Genomic DNA, 20510 nt, shown 5'->3' on the forward strand with positions numbered 1-20510 from the left:
TGCCATCCCCACCCATCCTGGTACAAATTTACTAAGGCATTTCACTGTGGCTTTAAATATTACAACTTAAATGTGTAGTAAAAGGCCATCTCATTCTGAGGTGGTAGAGGTTTTTCTATCAGTGAAAGAAAGGACAGCTAGGACACATACTAGCTGGCTTCTTAATTACTGCTGTAACTAAATTCCCTATTTTGGCAAGGAACTAGAAGAAGCGGGTGGGGCTATAAATGCAAAAAGAAAGCTGCTTCCCGCGACAGAGACAGCGAGGGAAAGTAGAAGTTAGAAGGGTAAGGGTAAGGGTAAGGCTCCCAAGTTAGAGCCTTCTGTAGAAGCTAAGGACTTTACACACTAATCTCCCATTCTCTGACTCTAACATGTCTCAAATGGCCGGAGGAAAGGGACCTGCGTGGTCACAAGTGTAAGGGAACCCTCACAGAGTTTCCATAATTAAGTGCGAATTTTCAAGATTTAAACGTACATACCACTGGTCATGTGAGACACTTTTGCAAGTTTCTTCATCACATTGTCCAGGCGAGACTGAGTGCTCTCCAACTCATGAGAGAAATCATCCAACATGCTAGAGGGAAACAGACACAGAAGGCAGGCGGTAAGCACAAACCCTTGGCAAGGTACTGGCCATGGAATTCACTCAGTGTCTAGGCTTCCATCTTAGCACACCTAGAACAGCTAGGGATTCGGGACCCCAATTTATTATTCAAAATCCTAGGGAGAAGACATGCTTTTGAATTTGGAGTTTGAGGGATTTCTAACAAGATAAGCTACATACACTGTGTATTTGTCAATATCTCCAGCAGGGCCTGGGGCATCCCTTAACCAAACGTATTTCTGCAGAGAAAACTGTAATGAATGATAGTTAATCAGCGCAGGTGAGGCTTTCCTATAACGTGAGCTTGCTGTAATTAAAAAAAAAATTGTATCTTGAAGTTTTAGAGTTTCCTAGATTTTTTTTCTGTTCTTTCTTTTTTAAAGTACTGAGAATTGAGTCCAGGTCTTCACACCAAACCATATCCCCTACCTCTTTTTTGTTTGGAGACAAGGCCGCACTAAATTGCCCAGGCTGGCTTGAACTTGCAGTCCTCTGGCATCAGCCTCCTGGGGTGCTGCGATTACAGGCGTGTGCCACCATGTCCAGCTGAGCTTCTAGATGTCAGAACTACAGGGCAGGCAGCAAGGACGTGCCTATACAATACTATAAACTCAGTGGCAGCGCAGTGTGGCGGAAAGCAAGCTCTGAGAAGTCAGCCAGCCAGGCTTTGCCCCTAGCCACCTCACTGCACCACAGACAAGGCCCCCTACCACTCGATGTTTCCTCACTGTAAAGTGGGGTGATCCCACCAGCCCAACTTCCCTTCCAGGGTGCTTGTGAAGACCATGAAACATCGAAAAGCACTTCGTATCAATGTGAGTTAAGGAATGTAATTTAATCTGCTCTGTTCTCTTTCAAAGCACTCTGTGCTTTGTCATAATGAGAAAGCCTCAGGACTGAGGCCCCCGGTAGTGTGTGTGCACCTCGTCTGCTCAGAGAGGAGCACTGTTTCCTCCAGAACTGTCCCCAGGAGACTTCTACCATTCACTGTGCAATATACAGTGGGGGAAAAACCCACCAAAACACTGTACTCTTATTCCAGCAGTCTTTATTTCATAAATTACTACACATTCCAGATTTCTCAACTTTTGATTAGTACGTGATTACTTCGAGGCTAGAATTAACACACCAATTAGTACTAGGGCTCTTACTACAAAGGCCTTATTAACTCTGACAGTGTCACTGGCAGCTAGAAACTATTGGTCTTGGTGTGTGGCCACAAAAGACACATGAGTCCTGTAGGACTTGGGGTGACCAGCTCCTCATTAAGTCAACTATTAAATAAACTCACATTGACAACTAAATAAGTAAGTCTTTGTTCCTTACCTGAGTTTGCAAATTAAAACATTTTCAGTGCATCTTAGATCCTGGCAGCGTTCTGGCCCTGCAGCTGGCAGGCCTCTCCAGGCAGGGCCAAACACTGACAAACAAGAGCTACCTTTGTCTGCTGGGTATGGCTTTTCTTACTGCAGACAAAACAGGCACATCATTCAACCTTCAGCCAAGGAGACCCACTAACCACGCTTCTAGTCCCATTCTAACCCAATGCCACCCGACACCAACACAGTGCAAGCTGCACCTGCCATTTTATATCTTCCAGTGGCCATTTTTTTTAAAAAATAAAAACAGGTGAAATTAATTTTAATAATCTATTTAGTCTAATATATCCAAAATATTACCATTTCAACATGTAATATAAAGGTACCAATAAGCTACCTTCCACTTTCTCTTCACAGTCTAGTACGCACTTTACTCTCAAGGCTCGACTCTGAGCTCAGACTGGCCTCGGTCCACCTGCTCCCCAGCTGCACATGGCACATGCTCTCATGCCGGGCAGCACGGGGCTGGGTCCCACACCCATGCTTTTCCCTTTTAATTTGTGTTTTATCAGAGTTATATGCACACCCAGTTTAAGGAGACAAATAACTGTACAGGCTTTTTTTCTTTTTTTGGTACCAGGAATCGAACTCATGACCTCATGCTTGCCAGGCAGGCACTGTGGGGCTGAGCTACATATCCCTGGCCCCTATACAGGCTTTTTATGAAAACTCTGTTTTATGAACACTCAATTGTTTTAACTTTACTGATTCAGCACTATATTAGCCGTCTCCCCCATTTGATTCCCACCTCCTGATAGCTATGTGACGGTGTGATTAGATCAATAGTCAACATTTACATTAAACTACTGAATAAGTGCTATTCACACGTGAGTGGGGTTGTCATGTGAATTACGCTGCTTCCCGGCGGAAGGCATTGCTGGCTGGGGATTCAGCTTTCTCTGGCCTGTTGAGCTCATATCCAGTCGTCTACCTGCTTTCTAAAGCTAAAATGTTATGACAGTTGTTTCTTCTTCCATGCTGTGTGACCCCATAGGTTTTACGCCTTTAAAAAATTCCTTTGTCACTGTTTTAGTGGCTGTCAGAGGAGACGGAGATAAGGCATGTGGAGACAGTGTGTTCAACTGTCCCCCTATAACTGGACGCCTGAGAGGCTTTCTCTATTAGCAGGCTGCCACACAGCAGAGTAGCTCAAGCCATTAGTTCCCTCCCATTTCAACCAGAATTTTAGGATCAGAAGCCATTTTAGATAAAAATGAAACCTTTGTGTCTCGTTCCTGCTGCTCCAGCATCCTGCACCTGCTCTCCCTGCCGGCTCCACTCTGGCACATGTGTACATCACAGACAGATGGGGCTTTCCAAACACTAAGCATGCCCTCGCCCCCAGCACTGTCTCCCTGGTCCCCCATCACGCTTAGAAGGAAAGTCTTGCCTCCCCTATGTGCTGACCTCCTCCCTATCTGGACTTCTGCTACGCCCCTCTCAATCCCCATCCTAAAGACACATAAAATCTCTCTGCTCCGTTCACTTTTGCACCAGATCTTCACAGGTGCTCTTTCTTCCTCCTGGAACATGCCCTCCTCAGCTTCCCACACTCACTTGGCACCTCACTTGGCTGCCTTTATACATCCTGAAAATTTCAGCTAAACCCCTTCTTAGGGATTACGCTAAGTGAAGGCCCTCCTGCTTTAATGTCATCAATTAACAACCTGTCTTCATTTATACAGTGTCCATTTGACCATATTTTTCCATGGCAGAGAGCATCTATCCTGTTCACTCCTATATCCTCAGGGTCTCCTTGAGGACCTAGTGTAGAACAGGAGCCCAGTAAGAATCTGGAATGAATGAACATACAGCAAGGAACATAAGACTGCAATAGGAGAGTTTCTAAAATATCCTAGGGGACTGTCTTTATTCTGGAAAATAATTTGTAAAATAGTAAAGATATTGTGTGGCGGCATTTAAGAATGTTGCTTCTGCTATCAGACGTGTGCGTGTGTGTCTTTTTGAGACAGAGTCTCACTATGCAGCTCAGGCTAGTCTTGAACTCCTTTGTAGCCCAGGCTGGCCTTGAACTCACAACGATCCTCCTGCCTCAGCCTCCCAAGTGCTGGGATTACAGGCACATGCCACCAAGACCAGCTCTTTAGAATGCAAAAGAGATTATTCTTTTTTGCAGGGAAGTACTGGGAATTAAACTCAAGACCTTGCGCTTGTTAGGCAGGCACTGCACTGTTGAGCTATATCACCAGCCCAAAAAGAGATTATTCTTAAAGAACTTACAAAGTTGTATTTCCTTATTTTTTTAGAAGAAAGGTTTTTTTTTTTTGTTAACTGCAGTTAAAGTTATAAGTTTTCTCATACAATAGTAAGTTAAGATGAGAAGAAAGTCCTGTTCAACGTACCAGGAGTCCTGAAGGCAGCTCCCAACACTACCTGTGTGGGGCTCCTTCATCTACTTCATCCTCTTCAGAACACATAGGGGTTTCAGTCACACCTGTTTTACATTCTGATTCATAACTATGCTTCAAGTATCTGTCCAGAGCAATCTGTTTTTTGAGGGGTTTAAAAGCAATAACCCCCACCTAAGCCCTGTCATAATTTTACCCGATGGGTTGCTTCTTCTGGAGGCTAGTCTGTGCAGCTGAATAAAAATGCAGCTACAAATAAAACAGCTTTTAGTTTTACCGCCATGTAACTTCCAGGGCTTTTAGGGATGGCTTTTCCCTCCATTTCACTGCAGCCAAAGGGGCTCAATACTTACACTGCCTGTTCCTCCAGCTCCCCTCCGATGCGCTGGGACATGTTCTTCAGCACCCCGATGCTGCCAGAGACCAGCTCCAACTGCTCATCCTGCTGTTCCACAATCAACTGGTGCCAGAGAAATGGGAAATAAGCAATTAAAATCCATCTTACCTGGTTCCAAGCCCAGCACTCTAGCAGCTGCTAGTTTTCTTGCCAGCTTGGGACAATTCACATTCAGAAGCACAGCCCAGAAATCAAAGGACCAGACCGTTGCCTCTGAGTACACGCTGCTCAAAAGGCTGGATTGTCAAACGACTGATATCTCCTGCTGATCCAACTTGTGAACAGTCAGCGGGGCTTGAAACCACCAAGAGAGATTTACTCTGGCTGGCTGAGGGCCAACAAGGGAACAGACAATGACAAAAGCACACAGGCAGATGACCACTGAATCACGGGCTATCTGGGAGGAAGCCCACTGCTAAGATCAAGGTCTCAATCCACAACACACTGCTGCAGCTTAAATGTGAAAGACCCTGGCAAATCTCTGCATGTGGAAAAACTATGCACACTGAGTCTTTTTCTTCCTCCTCAAGGACAATCAAGAGAAGGTCCTGTGGTAATAAGTTACCTCAAGGACAACTACTGCCCAGCAAAGAACTATTTACTTTTAATTGTGCTCCATCTCACTCATTGTCCACAACAAAGTTGGTTTGGTTAACAGCAATGTGAGTAAACAACTGGTTATAAGCCGACATGCTAATGGAGTAGAGCATGTAACTTTCACAAGTGCTTATAAAACAGTGTGAGAACAGCTCCAGCAGGTAGAGGACTCTTAAATCCGCCCATACATTATCATTAGCTTCCTTTTGTTAGTACGGCTACATAGCACAAGCAACAACACAGACATAATCAACTTTACTTTCTTTACTTTACTTCTCCACCTCCATCAAAACAACTGTTTCTAAATGTAGGAAAAAGATTAACGACTTGCAGTGAAAAAAAGGACTCTACCTTTCTCAAAGTTTGTTGAACAAAAAACCCAAGATACAAATAAAAAGCTAGGACAGAGGTTTTGTTTTCTTTTCAAAAATCCTAGGCCTGCTGGGTGTGGTGGTGCATGCCTGTGAGCCTAGCACTTGGGAGGCTGAGGCAGGAGGATTCAAGGTCAGCCTGGACTATGCAGTGCGAAGTGAGTTCAAGGCCAGCATGAACTACAAAGCAAGATCCTGTCTCAAAAAAAAAAAAAAAAAAAAAAAATCCTAGGCTTTGTCTGGCAGTTTGGATGTCAGCTCTGTTGATTTTCCTGAGACCCGGTTAGCATGGTTGTTTCCAACATTCTGCTCTAAAGATTTTTTTGTTCGGTTGGGCTTTTATGTTTTTGGTGCTTTTTGTGGTGCTGGTCATCAAACCCAGGATATCTCACACATGCTGGGCAAGTGCTCTACCTCTGAGCTACACCCTTAGTCCTCTTTCTAAAATTTTGAGACAGGGTCACACTAAGTTGTCCAAGCTGAGCTTGAACTCAGTATCCTTATGTCACAGCCTCCCAAGTGGCTAGGATTACAGGTGTGTACATCATGCTCAGCTGTATTCTCAGGCCTTTAAAACCATATACATACATACACATACAATCATTACCTATTTGACACAGTCAACCACAAGCCAAGCTCCAGTTGAACCTGTCTCCTATTAGGCAACAAACCCTCTGGCTGGCAGAAAATCCAGGGGCGAGGCCCACTTCCGCCTCCCATCCCTGGCTGGCTGTAGTCGGGGTACCTGCTGCTGTGCCTGCTGCTCCTCGATGAAGTGGGAATTGGCTAACTGCAGCTCTCGATCAAGGCGTCCGTACTGATCCGTTGTTCCAGTGCTCCAGTTCTGGCTGCCGCTGTCACCCAGCAGTGCCTATGTGGGTGAAGATGACAAGAGTCAGGAGAAACAAGCAGGTACTGTCTCTGAATAAGTGACATAGCGAGGTGACAGGAAGAGGCCAGGCTTTCACTGGTAGCACAACACAAGGAATTCCAGGATGGGCCCTCTCTGTCTTCACCCTAGCCGGGCGTAGTGGTGCACACCTGCAATCCCAGAACTTGGAAGGCTGAGGCAGGAGGATCGTTTCAAGTTCGAGACCAGACTGGGCTACAAAGTGAGCTCAAGGCCAGCCTGAACTGCATGGTGAGACCCTGTCTCAAAAAGACAAAAAAAAAAAACCATTCTGTCTTTACCCTCCCATGAGCCTCACACACAGGCTTTGTCCCCTGAAAATGAAATAAATGTCTATGTTAAATCAATACACACCCATCTTTGTAAGGCATCACAATGCTTGGAACAGTACTTCCTAGGAAACAGGACCCAAAGCTCTAGATAAACTGGTTCTACAGATCTGGAATCTATGATTGAAGGACAATCCAGGGAAGTTTCAGTTTTTTGGGGGCACTGGGGTGACCTCCCCAGAATGACCAGGTGTGCCTCACACACAGAAGGCACAGCACCATCCATGTTTGTTAGATTTAACTTCTATAAAAAATCCCACGTCCTCCAGCAGAATGTAAACTACTGGCTTCCCAGAGAATACTCGGAGGTTGCTTCCCAGGAAGATATGGCCACAGGAGCACCCGGCCCTGACAATCTAGGCATGTGCTGGCCCTGAAAGCAGTCTCCACCAGGGCTCCTGGAGGCCAGGTCAGGTGTGCCAAGCATGAGTTTAAAGAAGTGTGAAATCAGAAGTCACATTTGAGAATGTCTTCCTTACACAAGAGGCAAGGCAGGAACCTGAGTGTTCAGCGGTGGCAGCTGGTCTGGACCAGGTCCCCACCTTCATGACAGGTTGAACAGCTGCTCAGGCCAGCCTTACATTAGGACTCAAGACGCTGCAACTAAGATTCTTGTTCCTTGTGAAGTTGGCAAATCCTCACATAAGGTCTTAAAAAAAAAAATCTGACATTATTAAAAGCCTGACCATTTATTTGGTTCTCTGTCTGAACACTCCAACAGCCTCTCAGCCCTCCTCCATACCCACACTGCCTCCTCATAACTTTCAGAGGTAGATTCTAAATGCCAGGCTTCAGGGGACGGGTGGGGGAAGCGCAGGATGCAGAGCATCGAGTCTGAGGTAGTTATCGGAAGAGCTCCTAAGACACTCAGTTATCAGAAGCTCTTCTCAGGACACCTTTGAGGGGCCCAGGACATCAGTCAAGAAGCTGGATGTGACTGTCTCTGTGGTAAAGCAGACCCAAGTCCTTCTATGGTGGTTCTGCCCTGACCTGGTCTTATGGTTATCAATTTGAAAAGACCCTGTCCATTCTGATCCAAAACTCTAGGAACCCCCAGAGAGGATACTGGGGCCTCGTGACAATTTTTTTCAGGGTAAAAAAGTGTACTGTGTACCATTAGGCTATGGACAGAGAGCTGGGGCTCCATCAGGACCCTGTGTGCTCCTGGGGCCACAGTCAAGGCTACTTTTTCTACAACATCCATGAATTTTATTATGAAGTATATTAGAGTTCACCAGTCTTACCCTCAGGAATATGTTCTAGTGGGAAAAAAGATGGAGGGCTCCAAACACTGGAAGTTGACCCAGTGTTTGGGAGGGAGGACCACAGGAAGTGCTGGCGAAGCAGGAGCACAGCACTAGGCACCTGGCACTAAGGCTGACTCTGCCCACTTGAGCATCTGGAGAAGCTGACTGAGCCTATTCTTTGAACATTTGAGCTCTATGACATTTCACTCACGGCCTTAAACAAGACTTCAACCCATACTTGGAAAGGCAATGCACATACTCACTTTACTCATGTTACCTCAACTACACTACCTAGAGAATAAAACACTCACATTAGGAGTAACAGAGGACAGGCATTATCCTCCACACTGTCACAGCTACTTCAGGTATGCACTGTCCCTTAAGCTCATGCATGCTCAAGGGCAAAACTAGTCAGCTATGGCCATTCACTAACTTCTTTTAAGAGTTGGACCCAGATGAAACGACCTAACTGTAGTGTTTAAAAAAAACAGCAAGATAGTTAGATAAGAACAAAACAGAACACTTTAAAAATGAAATACAGGAAAAGTTGGGTGACATTTGTGGGACTGTTTTCAATACTTATTTTCAAAATTAAGTAGTTCAGTAAACATCCACAGGGTAAAGATTTATGCTATGAACTATCGAGTTGAAATTAGTAAAAAATAATTAAAGTATTTCTCAAGTTAAGAGGCTACTAAATGGATTACTGGAATCTTTCTGGAACCTGAACAGTATGAAGTTAGGGTAAGTGATTTAAAGCCAATAGCATCAGAGCTATTGACAGTAATGTTCATGCAGGCTGACCAGGCACCACGGTTTGGTGTCTCCCAAGAATCCCTCAAGGCTTGGTAACCAGTCCTTGGCCAACTGGAAGGTAGTAGAATCCATCCATCTAACTATCCGTTTATCTATCTAACTAACTACAGTGGTATTTGGGATTGAACTCAGGGCCTCTGAACTGAGCTACATCCCCAGTCCTTTCTGTGTTTTGACACAGGGCTGTGCTAAGTCACTAAACTGTCCAGGCCGGGCTCAAACTTGCAATCATCCTGCCTCAGCCTCCCAGAGTGCTGGGATTATAGATGTGTGCCACCATGTCCAGCCTGGTAGAACCTTTAAGAGGTAGAGCCTAGTGTAGTTGTGAGGAACCCTACAGAGCCCTCTCTGTTGGCACATGAGCCAAGTGGCTCCAGACAAGGGTGGACAAGTTATCAGCATGCATACAATAGCAGACATCACATTAAGTGTGCAAAACATGCCAGATGCAAACTTTTACCTTTCAATAAAAAGCTGTGTCTATCATTGAAAGCTCTGTTATTGTGTTTTTCTTTTAAAACAAAAGATATTAAGTATGAGTTGTTTTTTCTAAACTAAAACTTCAGTATCAGGGTTAATTTCAGTGTTGGCACTTTGTGATAAGTAAGTGGGTTTTGGGCTGCAGTTTGGGCACTCAGTTCGCCATCACTGGCCTCATGGGAGGTTTTCTGGTCATTTGGGACATGCCTCTAAGGGGACACTGGAACCCCAACCCCTTCCTATTCTACATCCACAGCCATGAGGTAAATGGTCTTTCTACATGCTGCTGCCACGGTGTCCTGTCACAGACTCAAATGCAATGGGGACAATCAATCATAGAGTGCAACCTCTAAAACTGTAAACCAAAATAAACCTTTTCTCTTTATCTGCTAATTGTCTCATGTATTTGTTACAGTAATGAAACACAGACTCACACACTAGACTTTCAAAAATTGGCCAGTGTCACTCCAAGTTCAGCATGCATAGGTCTTGTTCTTCATCATAGGATACCTGATTGACCAGCATTTTAAATATCTAAGCATGTATTTCCTTCGGTTGATACTTGTACTATGACATTTTCTCACCTGTCTGTTTTTCCTTTCAGCTAATGCCTGCACAGATGAAGTCGACATCTGATCCTTCATGTCCTAATGAAACATACAAAAAAACAGAAAACAAATGAAAGACATCTTTAAAGAAAATCATGGTTAATATTTCAAACTTAGCAAAATTGATATGTTATTATTTTTCAATGAAAAGACATTAGTTGGCTTTTATTTCAATCTTAAAAATAAAGGAAATATAGATAAAGGCCTTTCCTGAAAAACAGGTAACCTAAATTTAAATGGGAAGAAAGAAGACAAGAACTTTGAAAAGCCCTAGGTCCAGAAAAACCCTAACTTTCTCAAAGTCACACAGCCAGTAAATGGCATCCTTGCAGTAGAAATGTGAAAGCCCGTGCTCATGGGCTGGCATGCTTTTACAAACACACATAAAAAAACCATGTACTTTAGGGTATTCCCTTATTTTATTTCAGAGTTGCATTCAAGTGACTCAGAGACTATTTAATACCAGAGTGAATTTCCAGGGTGCTTATCAAACACAATTTTGTAAAGGAAAGAGAAATGCATGGATCTATTAACTTAATCTCAAGCAAAATTACAGAATCGAGCCATTTTGCCTATCCCACTTAACTACAATCCAACACATTGTAAAATGATGTAAAATAAGTACGTGATGACTGAAATACAATTCTTTTTTCTTGGGGGGAAAAAAAGGCTGTCAAGATACTTTATAATTTTTACTGGCATGTAGACTTTTTATTGATGCAAATGTTAAGGTATTTGATTTTTAGAAACTTACTCCATGACCCATTACAAGGGAACAGTAGATCAGACAATGCCCCAGCTTTTAGAATTCCTACTGTGGTCTAAATAATAACCACCTTCTTTCAACTTCCAAGGTACTCATTCATTCAGCAAGTACTGATGTCTAACATATGCAAGGCATGGAGCAGTAAATAATACAAATTAGGATCCTGTTCTCCTACAGTTCACATGGTGACTAACATGAGAAAGACACCCAAGGTATTGTTAAAAATGCAGATTTTTGGGCCCCATGCAGACCTACTAAGTCAGACTCCTTATGGAGCACTTTAACAAGTCTCTCTGGTGAGTCTTAAAGACTGCAAGTTGAGAACCTCAGGTCTATACAAACTGTAAAAGGTTCAAAGTAACACGATGGTTATGTCAGTACCTCCTGGTCTGCAGGATTCCCTTTTCAGCAAATTAGAGTTTAAGATAACTCTTATATTCAACTAAACAATCCCATTTATTTAACATACATTAATACAGTAACTGCAGAAAGCAATACTTGAAGTGTTCACTAGGGGAAGAATATATGCTTTTAAAAATGTATAGTACTCTGTTCATTTTGTAATAGTGTTTCTTTAAAAAAAAAGTTACTTGCATGATAAAATCATCAATACATATATGGAAAAGTGACAGTTTTCATATATCATATATGGAATATGATTCTGCTTGTCAGAAGTTATAATGGCGAGGGTAAAGGCAATGACTGTAATGGAGCACAAAGAAGCTGCTAAGGGGTGTGGGTAATGTGAAATGCTTCTGGGTGCTCCTTAGATGGGTGTGTCTAGTTCATTAATGCACCAAACTGTGTAATCCAGATATGTGAACTTTTCTGTATTGTTATACTTCAAATAAAAAAGAAAATACTACCATTCCCTAACCATGAATGGATGGTAAAATGGACCAACTCTTTCTCTTTTTTTGTCTTTTTTGAGACAGGGATTCACTATGTAGTTCAGGCTGGCCTCAAACTCACAGCAATCCTCCTGCCTCAGTCTCCTGAGTGCTGGGATTACAGGCGTGCACCATCATGCCTGGCATCTGGACCAACTCTTTGAAAATAAATTTTGTTATTTTGTATTGAGAGTCTCAAGAATATATACTGCCTTAATTCATTAGTTCTATGAATAGCACTTTAAGGAAATGTGTAAAAATGTACACTATAGTGTTATTTGCAACTGACAATAAATCCACATAATGTAGTATTATGTGCTAGACACTACCCTTAGGAAGACAATTCTGAAAATACAGAATACAGTATACAAATGATCACATACAAAGAAACACTAACCCATAAGTGCAACTATGGGATGTTTTCCCCAATTAGACTAAGAAAGATGAAAAAGACTGATAATATTTAGTGTTGGTTATTAAGAAATACAGAATCTAATACTCTGCTGTTAGAAATAAAATCTTAGGTTGCGAATGTAGATTAGCAGTAGAGCACTTGCCTAAATGTGCAGGGCCCTGGGTTCAACTGAAAAAAAAGGAAGAAGAAAAAAGTAAAAGAAAAATCAAGTCTTTTTGTAGATACAGTATTTTGGAAATATTTAGTAACGCTTAACGTGTATTCTCAATGAATTCTTTACTATGTAAATATCGAGGTTATGTTTATATAGTTACTGACATATGAACTGCAATTGCTAAAAATTAACACTAATTAAAATATGTACTGGTAGGTCAGTCATTAAATAAATGAATGGAGTCACATTAGAGAAGAGGTTAAGAGCACGATCTTTTGTGTCAAAGAGCTGGTCCAAGACTCAATAATAATAATAAAAAAAAAAGACTCAGTAATAGGTCAGGCATGATGGCATACGTCTGTAATTCCAGGACTCTGGAAGGCTGCGGCACAAGGATCACCAGTTTGAGCCCAGACCGGGCAACATGTTGACTTAGCAAGACCCTGACTTAGAATAAAAAATAAAAAGCGTAGGAATAAAGGGATATAACTCAATGCAAAACCACCAATAGTGAAAAAAAGATTTTAGTAACACTTTGTAATAATTGTGCTGTTAGAACAAATTTTCTAATTTCTGTATTTCTCTGTTCAGTATTTTGGATAATAGTATCTTACAGGGTCAGTGATGGGATTAAAAAAGATAGTATATGAACCATGATTAAGAGTGGCCCTCATCCCTGACTGTGATTTCCCCTACACCAACCCGTCTCAGCTCAAAGCAGCTAGGGGGAAACTACACCCTTTCTCCTCTAACCGCAGTTAGGGATACCTCTTCAGCGGGGGGAAATACAGACAGCTAAATTAGGTGGAAATATAGTCTGACAGAGCTGGGCCCTCGGGGGAGTCAGAGCAAAAGATGAGAACACATCAAAACTGTGGCTGGAGGCCCATCTGAAGATTAAAGTCCCAATAGTTAGATTTACATACTCCCCTTATTGGTATCTCCCTTTTGAGATTTCCCATTATCTCATTAGGGGTGGCTCATTCTCTCCCACCCACTAAGACTAAGACTAAAAATAAAACTAAGACTATATATTATTGACCAAGGTGAATGATGTCACCCAAATGCCCCTGCTACCACTGGATCAGTATTACCTAAGCAAGTGGATCAATATTACCCAAGCGACTAAACTTGCAACCTTATTGATCACAATTTGACCCATGTTGTACCCTCCTCGTGCTCTTGCTGTAGAAAACTTCCTTGGAGAAGTAGCTCATTGGCAACTCATTTGGGAACCCTCCTGTCTTTTGGGAGCTGCTCCTATTCCCTATTCCTTTTCCCCAATAAATTTTCCTACTCTAAAAAGAAAGAGTGGCTCACAATATAATAAAGACTTAAGTAAGCGTACTATCATCACATAAAAGTGTGCAACCATGGAAAAAGATCACTGAGGTCCGCTGCGGCTCCATACAGTAGCTAGGGGCCAACTGCAGTGGGGCAGCACTGGAAATGGGGTCAGTGTAATTGAGGAATTCAATTAACTGAAACTCAAATTGAGTTTGTGAATCTACTTTTTCAAGTGTAAGTTTCATAAACTCTAAGTACAAATGAAGTGCTTCCAATGAAAGCTTCACATCTGAATTGAAATGTGCTTAAGTGCAAAACGCATGCCAGATTTAGCAGTATAAAAAAGTAAAACAAAAAAACAAAACTTATCATTAATATTCCTTAGATTGATTACTGTTTAAATGATAATCTTTTCAATATATTAGGACAAGTAAATTATGTTCACTTGTTCCTTTTGACTTTTTAATGTGACTACTAGAAATAAAATGCTTATGGACTGATAATAGTACAATCACAACTATGCAAATCATAACCATAGAGGAAAATGACTAAAAGAAAACATAAAAGTATTGTTTGTTTTATTCTGAATGTTTCTTTTTCTATTTTGATCTCTTGTAAAATTCTTGTAATTTTCTTTAATGAACATATATTGCTTTATACATATTTTAGTATGTAAATACAATATGTATATATAAATACATACTTTTTTACAATTCTAGGGTTTTTTTTTTGGCCTTTTGATACAGGATTTCACTATGTAGTTCAGACTAGCCTTGAACTCACTTTGTAGCCCAGGCTGGCCTCAAACTCACAGCAATCCTCCTGCCTCAGACGAGTCTTGGGATTATAGGCGTGTGCCACCACACCTGATTAAAATGTTGTTTTTTTATTTTTGTTTTTGTTTTGGTATGAAGAATTGAACCCAGGACCGTGCACTTACCAGGCAGGCACTGTGCCACTGAGCTATAATCCTGGACCTAAAATTCTAGTTTTTAAAGTTTTCTGTTTAGTAAAAGTAGCAGAAATATTTTCTGTTTAATAAGGCAGTAAATTCCCTACGGCAGTAAATTCTGTACCTTGTGTGGAAGGCATCCAGTATATGGCTCCAAGTAAAGAGCTATGGCTTTCACTCCTAAAACGGCATTTTATGTATGTAGGTTAAAGTCATCAGATACCATAGAACACATCACCTTCATATTGGGAGATGAAATTTTAAGCTGTGTTACTAAACAGTTTTCAACATTTTGTAACAATCTATCATGCCAGAAACATAATTACTCATCTTCTTCCTAACACATGAAGTTTAGAATTAGCAGTCAAGAAGCAGTTAGTCCCAATAAAATATGGTTCATCTGCCAAAAAAACAACAAATGTCCTGGTTATTTATGTTCCTGTTTTCATTTCACGGTATCTTCCAAGCTGAAAGAAGGAGACATTATAAATCTCTGGGCTTCTTGCTTTCAGGTCTCACATCCCAACATCATCTCTGCGCACGCTGGATATCTTACCCTTTTCGATTAACCAAAGCCATTTCTATCATGATTCATAAATGACTATAAACAATTTTTTGGTTTCAACACGTTGGGTTTTTTCTTTTAAGAGGGGTGGATATTAACTCTGATTTGTTTTGTAAGTGAAGATAAAGTCAGAAAATGTTAGTAAGTATCATCTCACTGATAAAACTGTGATCCAGAAAGGCTGGCTGACTTGCCTTGATTAAAGTTTATTCCGGTTACAGCTTTGCCTAGAACTTTTGTTTCCTGACCCTTTATTCATTCTTTTCCCACGTACTATAGAATCTTTCAGTACTGCACCAAAGTCACTCCTGGAGACTATTTCCAAACCACAAAAATTTCAAAGTTGAAATCTCTTGATGTATGACTCCACAAATGTAAAAATGATTACCTCAAAACATATGAATGCTATTTACATAAAACTAGAATATTTTGCTTCCTTTATGAATTTCTTTTGTGGTGCTGGGATTGAACCCAGGGCAATATGCATGCTCAGGAAGTGTTCCACCACTGAGCTAGGTCCCCTGCCTGAACATTTTGTTTCCTTCAGTAACAACTATCATTAAAATTTAATAAAAACTACAAAGTTTAAGGGGTGCTCAGAAAAACACACACAATTGAGACTCTTTATACAAATCTGCTTAGCTAAATGCAGTAAGGCAACTCAATACAATGAGGTTTAAAAAAAAAAAAAAAAAATGCGGGGCTGGGGATTTAGCTCAGCGGCAAAAGCGCCTGCCTGGCAAGCGCAAGGTTGTGACTTCGGTTCCCGGTACCGGAGAAAAACCAAAAAAAAATAAAAAATAAATAAAAAAAATAAAAAAATAAAAAAATAAAAAAATAAAAAAGCATGTATTCCCAGTGCTTGGGAGGCTGAGGCCGGAGGTTCACTGGGAGTTTGAGGCTAGCCCAGAGTATACAGTGAGTTCAAGATAAGCCGAAACTACACAGTGAGACTTTATCTCAAAAAAACAAAAAACAGAAAAATAAATTTTTAGTCAAGCTAGTATCGTTGTTACTTCCTTTCTTCTACAGGACTTTAAATTACAATTTATTAAAATCAAATGAGCAAAGCTCAGCTAGGTACTATTACCCCATCACTGGAAAATACTAACAGCTTCCCCAAACAGGGTTGTAAATTAAAACAGAAATTATTAAAAATTCTAATCAGTTGGATCACATAGTTGAATATGGTCTAGATCTCAACTCTAGAAGGACAGCACCATTTTGAAGTAATTATTTAATTTGATTTGGACTACTGCTCAAGCTTTTAAATTACACTAAAAGAATTTTGGGTTCTACTTCCAATTATACCAACTAACCTAGCATTCAATATATTGACCACTGAGTTCCAATTTGTAAAATGCATTAAGTGCTACTTTGCAGAAAGAGCAAGTAAGTAAAATCAAGAATATATGTTTTACTGGAAGACACCGTTAAATATTAAGATCTACAGTAGTGTCCTTCACAAAACTCATTACAGAAAGGAAGGAAGGAAAGGAGGGAAAGGAGAAAGAAAACATGATACTTATTTTAAAAATTGGAGATTTGTTATACCAAGAAAAAAGTCACCTGAAAAACAACTCCTTATCAGAAGAGCATTTCAGACAGACTAGAAATTAGAAGCGTCTAACCCAAACCCTGGTGCCTGAAGTCTAGCAAAATTTTTGCCCCATTAAAATGTGGGCTTATTTATATAGAACAGAAACTACTGAATAAAACAAGAAACAGGAATATATAAAGTTCAGTAATAATACCATTTGAAATAATTTCAAGAGGAAATCACATGATACAAAGTCTTTGGCAAACACCTACCAAGGTTCCTGCCATATGTTAGCACTGGTCTGATCCCAAGTCTTTTTATTCAAGGAAGTTGCTTTCTAGTACATATGTTAAAGACAGCTGGTTCTCTTACATCTAGTTATGCTAATCAAATGGCTTAGCCATATAGTTTCAAATTACAAAACATATTTTAATGTTTACTTAATCTATATTTTCTCTTTAATAATGGCTATTATGCTAAATAATTTGGAACTAAAGATTTGTCCACCTGAATGGGTTTTTTAACACACTGATAGATGCTTCTTGCTCTGGATAATTCCCGAAAGGCTGTCAAGCAGTTGTACATGCAATGTCAACAACACAGGGTTGGAGAGTTCCAGAAGCAATTCAGATGGTGGAAGAGGCCGCCATCCAAGCCTAGAAAGTCACTCTTCAACAATGCAAGTGACTTACCAATCAATCAAGAAACTAAATGGTTTCTACAATAGTAATTCTTCTTTCTGTCCAGAAACAGAATGCAGTAAGAAATAAAAGAGAAAAAAGAGCACTGGTTTGGAGAAAGTGGAGGTACACACAAATAGGATGATACTATCAAAGTAACCTTCCTCAAACTATCAGACTGTTCTTATTTTTGCTCCAATGAGCCTGACAATATCCAAAACAGATTTCTTTTGTTTTTAAACACAGAAGTTATATTGTATGTGGGAAACAGGCATTTAATTCATTGTAGGAAGTGGTTTTAGAGTTGATCTATTAGTTTACAATTCAAAAAAAGAGTTCTATGAAGTCTGGCTATTTCTGACATAGATTACAGCACAAAATCATATTCCTTACCCTGACAACTTGCCGAGTACTTGTAATAAAGGCTTTTCTTATACTCAATTCAGTTGCATCAAGGTTGAATTTTCTAGGGTTTGCTTCAACTATGCGTGGAACAAGGAGTCAAGGTAAAGCAATTTCATCATCCAAAGCTTAACTGACCTTGTTAAAACCACAGAATCACTCACATGCAAGCAATAAAATCTGGCCACAACTTTCGGAAAACACAATCAACTTGACATGAAACATTCTCCAATTTTCTTTCCCAGAGCTACATGATTATCTCTTTGCCTCAACACGGAAATGAGAAACGGCCCCTACTGACTGAGCTCACTCACTGCATGGCAGGCTGATAACGGTTGAGCAGGGGTCTTAGTATTGCCAACACTTTTTTATCTATCCTTCTTTGACTTCTGTTCACTTCTCCCAGGACAGCTTTTGAAAGCCTTTTTCAACACCATACCAAACCAGTTCCTCTTACACCAAGAAATTAATCCTTTTTTTTTTTTTTTTTGAAGTACTAAGGATTGAACCCAGTTATGATTTAGTTACTGACCTACCAGCAAATATTTGGTTTATCCCTGTATCTGTTTCTGATCCTGTCCTCTTATATATTTTATTTTTGAAAACATATTTACCTTTTAATAATTTAAAAGGTACCCAGGGTCATTATAATAGAAACAACAGACTCTACTTATCAACTGCTAACAAGTGAGTGATCCTCACAAAAGCTGGTTTTCTGGATGTTTTATTTCCCTTAGGGAAAAAAAAATACAAACAACTCAGACATGCAAATGACATGTCTTCTACCTACAGCTTGGGTTAAATGGAATTTTCAGTTGGAAAAAAGGCTATATAATTCATCTTCAACAGTTTCCCAGTTCATTACTGAGATTAGTGGATTTATTTAACACTAAAACCATAATTAGCATAATAGATCTGTTTTTTCTAAGTGCAATTTCATGGGACAATGAAATTCTCCAATGGACAATGGCATTTTAACATCACTTTTTAAAAAGGAAGAGTTGACAAAAAGACTTTCTTTTGATTTCTAGTAATACATAACACTGGTCTGTATGAATGTAATAATGACTGCTAATACTTTTCCTCTTCTGCTGTGTTGGGGATGGAACCCAGGGCTTCCCACGTTAGACAAGTGCTTTACCACTGAGCTATAACTCTTACCTAGTTGATAATACTCTCATAAGAGCTTACTATGTGCCAAGTGCTAAGCTCATACACATGTAAGCCTCTCAACCAACAGTCCTATGAGCTAGGTACTCCCATTGGTCTAACTTTCTACTGAAGAGGAAACTGAAGCACATAGAAGTTTAGCAACATGCCCCAAAACCGTTAGTGATTGGTTATGATAGTGTAATATAAAACCCCAATTGGACAGGGCTCAAGAAGCTTCTAGGCAGCTCAACATGAGAAGTTCCTAGACAGCACTGCTTCTGAAGAGGGCATGGAAGCTCCATGCCCCTTCTCCCATACCTCACCACGTGCAGCTCTCCATCTGGTAGTTTATCTGTATACTCCATAATACCCTTTAAGTAATCCTCCAAACTTGCATTCTTCCTTTTAGTATAAGCAAGTAAATACAAGTATCTCCCTCAGTCCTATGAGCTACTCTAACACGTTAGTCAAAACCGAATAGAGGGACAGTCACAAGCACAGGTGAGAACCTGGAGGTTGCCACTGTCATCTGAACTGGGGACAGTCTTGTTGGAATTGAACTCTTAACCTGTGGGAGCTAATGCTATTTCCAGGCAGTTTCAGAATCGAATGGAATTGTATTGCACCCAGCTAGTGCCTGCTGCAGAACTGCTTTGTGTTTTGCCACATATGTGGTATCAAAAATATTTTATTGAGTGTGGAAATAAAAAGACTTTTTATCTTTGCATGGGCAGAGCCAGTGCTTGAACACCAGCAGTGTTCCAAGTAACAATCACTATGCTGCCTCTATATTGCAAGATTTGTCATATGCCATAGAAGAATTGGAGTACTTTACCTTAGCTTACCAGGGAATTTTTAAAAGATGTATCTTGGTACAAATAAGAGCAATATCAATTAATTATGAAATGAAATGTGTCACCTATGTACCTGAGACATCTAGATAAAAACTGTCCAATTGTCTATCTATCCCAACAGACACCACAGAAAAGGATATTGATAGTTTCATCAAGGTCCTCCAGATCCCACTCTATGCTGCGGAGGTTGTTTCTCAGCTCGTTGGTGGTCCAGTCGATTTCTTCCCTTGTTGCTGCAGGAGGGTCCTGGAGGAGCTCCGTCCATCTCTGAAACAGCCCCTGGGCGGTGTTGACTGCTTTCTGTACCTCTCTGTAACCAAGGTGGCAAGGGAAAAGGGGAAATCACACTCAACAAACTTCACGAACAAGTTACTGAATGACTTCACTACCATTAGGATTGTAAATTAACCTCAGCAGCCACAATTCCCTTAGAGGTTTGCTGTGATAATAATTTATATTCAGATGAAAAAGCTCCAGTATGGCTTGTCTTTTCTTGGGATAGGAACAGCAGCAGGAAGGTCATTCTTACAGAGCTTGTGTTTTTTAGGTTATATGTTCTAAGAAATTTAAAAACCCAAAATCTTATTAGAAAATTTCCAATGTTACTGGCTTTAAATATATCTACTTTCCTAGATTAAACAACTCTGTGTACTAGATTAGGGGTTTTCTTCTTTAGAATGTGAGAGTAGGCCAAGAAGTGGTATGATGTAGCCTCTTTCTTTCTTGTTCCCCCCGCCCCCCCC

At 40.5% G+C, this 20510-nt stretch overlaps 1 protein-coding gene across 1 annotated transcript in view; it reads right to left on the bottom strand.

Moving 5' to 3' along the window:
* Stx6 (syntaxin 6) overlaps window positions 1-20510 on the bottom strand; it is a 47302-nt gene that overhangs the window by 11305 nt on the left and 15487 nt on the right. The window contains exons 2-7 of the mRNA XM_005374991.2: window positions 19908-20077; window positions 17753-17847; window positions 10087-10149; window positions 6466-6591; window positions 4709-4815; window positions 483-577 (exon numbers count right to left, since the gene is read on the bottom strand). Of these exons, the coding sequence (XP_005375048.1) occupies window positions 483-577; window positions 4709-4815; window positions 6466-6591; window positions 10087-10149; window positions 17753-17847; window positions 19908-20077 (656 nt within the window). The remainder of the gene's footprint in view (window positions 1-482; window positions 578-4708; window positions 4816-6465; window positions 6592-10086; window positions 10150-17752; window positions 17848-19907; window positions 20078-20510) is intronic.

Source organism: Chinchilla lanigera, unplaced genomic scaffold (genome assembly GCF_000276665.1).
Source record: "Chinchilla lanigera isolate Chin_1 unplaced genomic scaffold, ChiLan1.0 scaffold00005, whole genome shotgun sequence".
Taxonomy (NCBI): Eukaryota; Metazoa; Chordata; class Mammalia; order Rodentia; family Chinchillidae; genus Chinchilla; species Chinchilla lanigera.